Raw genomic sequence first — 7,500 nt, 5'->3', positions numbered from 1 at the left:
ACACACACACACAGACACACACACACACATATATATATATATATATATATATATATATATATATATATATATATATATATATATATATGTATATATACACATAAGCACAACATAGGCTTCGTCTCTTCCCACGACAACGTACACCCCCCCCCCCCCGAGCGGGCCAAGCGTACCCGTGCCGTTCCTTCTGCCCCAAAAATAGAAGTAATAGGTCGGCTCCGAAAGGTCGAGAACGGCACTGTCCTTTCCCTTGATCGGGCGGCTGAAGGTGCACCACACGTAGTCGCCGTCCACGTCAGAGGATTCGAGCCGCAATTCCTGGAAGAAAAAAAAATCGTGTATATATATAAATAGATAATCAAGTATATTTATGTATATATGTGTGTGTGTGTTTGTGTTTGTGTGCATATATATGTATAAATACACACACACACACACACATATATATATTACTGTGTGTGTGCGGGGAGGGGGGGGATAGATAAAGAGATAGGTAGAACGATAGATATAGATAGATAGATATAGATATAGGTATAGATATAGATGTATACATGTATATAAATATACATATACATATATATATATATATATATATATATATATATATATATATATATAATAAAAATAACAATAATGATGATAATAATAATAATGATAACAACAACATTAATAATAGTATTGATAATAATAATGGTGAAGATGATGACGATGATGATGTTGATGACGATGATGATGATGATCATGATCATAATAAAAGTAATAATAATGAGAACAATCAATTTAAAACAGTCTTCCTTATTGGGGAACATTAACAGCAGAAATACGCAAAGAATTCCGATGACGGTATTAATATCAAATTCATTTTCAATTTCGGGAAGAGTTTATTTTATATGATGTCGAGAACCAATATTCTTCGAACAACCGTCCTGATCTACTTATCATATATTAGGCTATTAATGATGACTCTGGTGGTGCATTTATCAATAAAGACTCGATCAAAGACATTGCGTTTCTCATGAACGAAATTCATTGCTATTCATCCTTAGTTGTAGTATTACACATATTAAGAAACTAAAATGAGATCATTTAACTTAGATTAGCTTAAAAGCAATTAATTAAGTCCGCGAAAAGTAATTAATTCACTGTACGTCGGTTAATAAAGCTTCCATTAAATTATTGTTGAGGCGAAATGTCAGATGGGATCTCGTAGACTGCTGATGAGGAGTTAAAATTCACTCGTGTATTCTGATGTTCTTGTGAAAATGCAGACAAGAATATGGGGTCGAAAGATAATGCCACAGCCACTATTATTCTTAATTATGATGATCATCATGATCATGATAAAACTGAGACTGATGATGATAATGGTAATAACAAGAATAATTATAGTGATTATTATCGCTATTACCATCATTATTATTATCATTATGGTAATTATCATTATTATTATTATCATCATCATTTTCATTATCATCATTTTCAATGCCATTACTATCATTATTACCATTATCATTATTATTATTATCATTAGTAGTAGTAGTGGTAGTATCATCATTATCATTATCATCACTATGACTATCACTATCATTATCATTATTATCATCATCATCATCACCATCAACGATAACAATAATGATAATTTGAATAATATATATATTTTTTTACTGTTTCATCTGCGAATGAAAAAGTGGTTTGCTTATCAAACGAATATCAACCTGATGATCCTCTTTAAGAAAAGAATAAAAGGATGAAATGCAGAAGTCGCCACTAAATATAAATAGTTAAAGAAATAGGTACATAAATAAAGATTAAAAAGGATTAAGGGATAGTACCCCCCCCCCTCCAAGCTTGAATATTCTTCTAGTTTTGTTGAATACTACACTACAACGTTAACAAAGTCATCACTAGTAATTAAAAAGCAACACTGACCATATAACTACATGACCATATGAATTAGAATTGAATGTAAATGTATTGAACCTACATTGCAGATAATGTAGGTACTGTCTTTATAACCTAAAAATGCAGTAAACTTTGAAAAGTGATGACTCCTTTTATCTTAATATGAATATGTGTGTGCGCATATATATATATATATATATATATATATATATATATATATATATATATATATATATATATATATATATGTCGAGATCATTATTTATTCGGCAATTCAAAAGGTGCGGTGGCTCTAACCTTAAAGATGTAGGGACTCCACTGTGAACGTTTGTTTACATATTTTTATATTTCTGAAGGCATATAAATATAGCAAAATTTAGCGTTGTAACAAATAAAGTAAATAATCACTTATAAATGGTTTGTTTGTTTAAATGTTAACAACTAATTTTGGCGAAAGCAGTAAGTTCGTTATTTCAAAGATTTATCTTCATACCAATCTTGGCTTCATCCCGTACAGAGGTATGTTAAGGGCTTGTATTTAAGGTTATGTTTTAGCCAGATATAGACTGTGATGCCTGATAAGTGGATTAACGTAATTATAAAGTCCCTTTGTATTGAATTGTGATAGTTAATTTAGACAAATCTTGACCTCTGTGTTGAATTGTGATAGATAATTTAGACAAATCCTGACTTCGCCCCGTACAGGAAGAGAGGGAAAGAGAGAAGAAAACATTGAGAAAATATGGCGAAACAACATGCCTTTTTTTTGCTAGGGAATTTTTAATGTTATTTATTTAGGTATTTTAATGGCCCGTGAATACAGTACCAGAATTAGTCGTAGGTGGCAGTTCCGGTGGTATCAATGAATATATATAAGAGTTAAACTATTTAATAAAGTAAGGTGTAAGAGAGGATATTATAAAGATTAAAAGGAAGGAGAACGATTAATTTATGCCCAAGTTAAATCATGGAAAGATAAGGATGGAATGGGTGTGAATGTCTCAATTCCGTCTCACATATATTTTTATTTTGTTTATGTTGATAAATATTGAATTATGATTAATAGTAAAATGGAGGTTATTGAGTTAACCTTAGATATGAGTTAAGATAGTGGAGAATATTGCTTGTTTATAATATATTCATTGCTAAGATTTACATTATAATATGCCACCTGTTTATTATTATATGCTTATAGAATAAAATGCTAATGATTCAAAATGTTTCTATAACCACTATATATTTGGCACAGAGGAATAAATTCAATCCACCCCACGAACCGTCAGTCCGTTAAAGTCACGCTACCCAAATTAAAATTGATACTGACAAGATGAGCAATGGCAAATTTGGTTAGAATATATTTCATTACTTAGCATATGAAAAAAATCCGTCCCTCACACACATATATGTGTGTTTGTGTGTGTGCATGTATTTATGCATGTATATAAATATGTCTGTATATGTATATATATACATATATGTATGTATGTGTGTGTGTGTGTGTGTGTGTATATATATATATATATATATATATATATATATATATATATATATATATATATGTGTGTGTGTGTGTGTGTGTGTGTGTGTGTATGTGTGTGTGTGTGTATGTATGTGTGTGTGTGTGTGTGTGTATGTATGTATGTATGTTTATATTTAATGTGTGTATGTACATGTGTAAATACACAGAATTTTCACTACATTTAATTTCCTAAACCAAGACATGACCGGCCAAGCGCTTACCGCCAGATGCAGGTCGGGCATGTAGTCGATGTTGTCCAGGAGGTAATGCTCGACGCCGACCTCTCCCTCGGCGCTCCTGTAACACACGCTGATGTCCGCGTTGGTCATCTGGTGGCCGTCCCTGCTGAAGCCTATGGCGAGGTAGCCCTGAAGGGACCATCGCGAGTTCAGGGTTGAGGATGGATGGGAAGTGGGATTCAGGGTTAGTTTGTGTTGTTTCGTGTTGTGGGAACGAGGAAAATGATGGGAGTGAGGGGATGGATGTATTCAAAAAGCATGTCGTGTAATATTTGGGAGAAACGAAAATATATTCCAGGGGGTTCATGCTGAGAATCTATGAATATGTGTTTGGAAAAATTAAAGTTCTGCTTTGATCTTCTATTGCGTAATTCTGAATTACTGAAAAGGCCCGCGTTTGTTATTTCAGTTGGTAACCCTTGACCTCACTTTGTGATTAAATTTAAGCAGTATCACTTCACATAAAATTGTAAATGAAAATAAGGACATGAAATATTAGATTATTCGGATTCTCAGGTTACTAGTCATACAAGTAGTATAGTGTGTAGCGATTTAGAACATTTTAAAAACGATTGAATAAACTGATATTTCATGCGATTGCGGGAAACATTTAAGGTAGATTATGACCATCTATTTAAAAAGAAAGAAAAAATATTCCTTCTAGGCTAATCTTATATGAATGTCCTTGAGCAGAAGACGGAAATAAAGAAATTCATATTTACTTCCTCGTCCGCCAGCAGACCTCCCAGCGTGAACTTGACCCCCGTCTTGGCCGCTGTGAACTCCATGGCAGCCGTGTAGCGCGCGGTGTGGGCCTGGCAGTCGCTTCCGCTGTAGCCCGTGCAGTAGCGGAAGCAGCTCTTGACCACCGCGCAGTCCTTGGTCGACACAGCTGGAATGGGCACAGAGTCTGATGTAGTGACGCGCCTTGTATATAAGAGAAAAAATGTATTATATAAAAGGAAATTGTGAATAGGGAAAGAAAGGTTATTCTAGTTTAAGTCATAACAGCTACAAATCACCCATCCTAGGGCCAGATTCTCTAACGCGTTAAGGCGCCGTATCTCCTTAAGGCGCCTTAACTTACATACACATACACAGAGCAAGGAACCTGCCACATTGGTTCGAATTAAGGCGCCGTAGGTTAAGGCCGGGGGAGAGCAGCTTTCAGCGCTTTACGGCGGGTGGAAATCAACTCTCTTCGCTCTTCTATAAGGGAAATACAGTAGGACGGGTAAGGCCTCCAGCGCGCCCTAACTTGAGGCTCTTTTAAGAATCCGGGCCCTGGCTTCGGTATCCCTTCAAACAATCAGACTTTCCAGCACCAATAGGAAGACTATTGATCACCACCGCCCATACAGCCGGTGACACTTGTTGCGCCTCAACCAGCGCGTACAGCCAATGGCTATCAATGGCACCGATTTAGCGCATCGACTCGTGGACGCACGACTAGACTCTTTTTTTAGTGCGTGACTCGGGCGACTTGAGTTTATGGCAACACTTACGGGAAGCGATGACATAAATTTTCTTCTAATATAAAAGTAAGCGTATTTTGCGTTCAGATCCTGGTGAAGTTGAAAAATATAACGTTCTATTTACGGAAGAAGTATGAGGAGTTTTTTAAAAATCTTTACGTAAGAAATATGATTATTCGCTGCACGAATATATATTTTGAAAGGCTCGTATCCCAGACGGAATTATTTCTCTCTCTAGACCAGCGGTTCCCAGACTGAATGCCACGTCACCCCAGGTTGCCGCGGCAGCCTCTGGGGCGACGCAGACGGGATTCCGTGATAAGATAAATTTCGCTTCTAAATTTCAAGTCGCTCTCCTTCTCGTAAGCATATGTAAGCGTGTAACCTGTGTTTGTTTTTTACAGTCTTCAGTGATTCGTGGAGCAGGACAAGATGCACTTTGTTTGAAACATAAATCCATATGAGGTGGAAAGATGCATATATGTGTGTGTGCGTGTATCTATCTATCTATCTATATATATATATATATATATATATATATATACATATATATATATATATATATATATATATATATATATATATATATATATATATATATATGTATGATATATATTATATATATGTATATATTTATATATATATATATATATATATTGTATATACATATATATATATATATATACATATATATATATATGTATATATGTATATATATATATATATATTATATATATATATATATTATATATATATATATATTTATATATATATATATATATATATATATATATACATACATATATATGTGTGTATGTGTGTGTGTGTGTGTGTGTGTGGGTGTGCGTGTGTGTGTGTGTGTGTGTGTGTGTGTGTGTGTGTGTGTGTGTGTGTGTGTGTGTGTGTGTGTGTGTGTGTGTGTACATTTATATATAAAGGGCAGAAGGGTATTTAGGTCATGTCAATATATAACAAAAAAAGGTTTTAAGAAATTATTTTTCCTATTACCAGTTACTACTACTTTCAGTATATTCCAATACTCAGATTCCTATCAACAAACGGCAGCAGATCGAAGACATTGCTCGCACGCAGTAGTACCACAGAACAGTCTTATTCACTTTCTGCGTTACTTCAATTCACATACTTTTAGTCATTAACAATTACCATTTCCGATTTAGGCGTTGAACTTTCGTGAATCCCGTGACCTCGATTTTCCACGTGTTCTGGCATCCATTGTGATGTTGCATAATTTACGTGCAAGTTAACGTGCAAAAATTCCTCGTGAATTTTCAAAGCATACAGATTTTAGGTAAAGGAATCGACCTATGTTAAACAAACTTTTCTTGTCAAAGTGTAGAAAGTTATTGTTTTTTTACATATTAAAGTCAATGTCTATTTCTAAAGTCAATGTCTATTTCTTGGTATGTGTACAACAATTAATATTCTAGCTATCCGAATTTTCGTTTAAGCTTAATTATGATTTGCTTCATTCATCGTCAGCCTTGTGTCAAGTATGTAGCGATTCTTAATGGCAATTTATTACTACGTGAAGACAAACAAGTTTTTCATCGTCGGTAAATCTTTAACCTCAATAAAGTTTAAAGAACATACATCTCTTCCCTTCTCCATTTACAAAGTCATTACTATCGTCCATATTATCATCACTGTTATTATCATTATCATTACTGCCATTATTATCATTATCATTACTGCCATTATTATCATTATCATCATTATTATCATTATTGTTCCCATTATTATTATCATCATTATTGTTATCGTCAACATGATCATAATCATCATGATCATTTTTCCCTCCCCATCTTCTCTTCTTCCTCCTCCTCCTCCTCCTTCTTCTTCTTCTTCTTCTTCTTCTTCTTCTTCTTCTTCTTCTTCTTCTTCTTCTTCTTCTTCTTCTTCTTCTTCTTCTTCTCCTCCTCCTCCTCCTCCTCCTCCTCCTCCTCCTCCTCCTTTTCTTCTTCTTTTTCATCTTCGTCTTCTTCTTAATGTTTACACAAAGCTATATGCCAAATTCATGACTCGTAGAATTTGGATATTAACCAAGATCGGGGGGTCTGTCAGCAGTCTCCATTAGTCACGCTGAAGGACACTATTAGTATAGCGTGCATACTCTCATGGATTATTCATTTGATGGATTTATGATTGTGAATGAACCAAGCTGGAGGGAAGCTCTAGGAATTCTTTGTTTTTTGAAACCAAAATGATGAAAATGATCTTTAATTCTACACATACACACAGATCATTATATTAGCATACGCGGACATAAGTGCACATACACACGCATAGATGCATACATATATATACATACATATATATATATATATATATATATATATATATATAT

At 34.2% G+C, this 7,500-nt stretch overlaps 1 protein-coding gene across 1 annotated transcript in view; it reads right to left on the bottom strand.

Moving 5' to 3' along the window:
- Positions 1-7,500, bottom strand: part of LOC113819333 (uncharacterized) — a 30,496-nt gene that overhangs the window by 1,039 nt on the left and 21,957 nt on the right. The window contains exons 4-6 of the mRNA XM_070123981.1: positions 4,383-4,552; positions 3,643-3,789; positions 174-318 (exon numbers count right to left, since the gene is read on the bottom strand). Coding sequence (XP_069980082.1) covers positions 174-318; positions 3,643-3,789; positions 4,383-4,552 — 462 coding nt within the window. The remainder of the gene's footprint in view (positions 1-173; positions 319-3,642; positions 3,790-4,382; positions 4,553-7,500) is intronic.

Source organism: Penaeus vannamei, chromosome 8 (genome assembly GCF_042767895.1).
Source record: "Penaeus vannamei isolate JL-2024 chromosome 8, ASM4276789v1, whole genome shotgun sequence".
Taxonomy (NCBI): Eukaryota; Metazoa; Arthropoda; class Malacostraca; order Decapoda; family Penaeidae; genus Penaeus; species Penaeus vannamei.
Note: the sequence above shows the minus strand (reverse complement) of the source record. Positions and strands in the feature narration are given on the sequence as shown.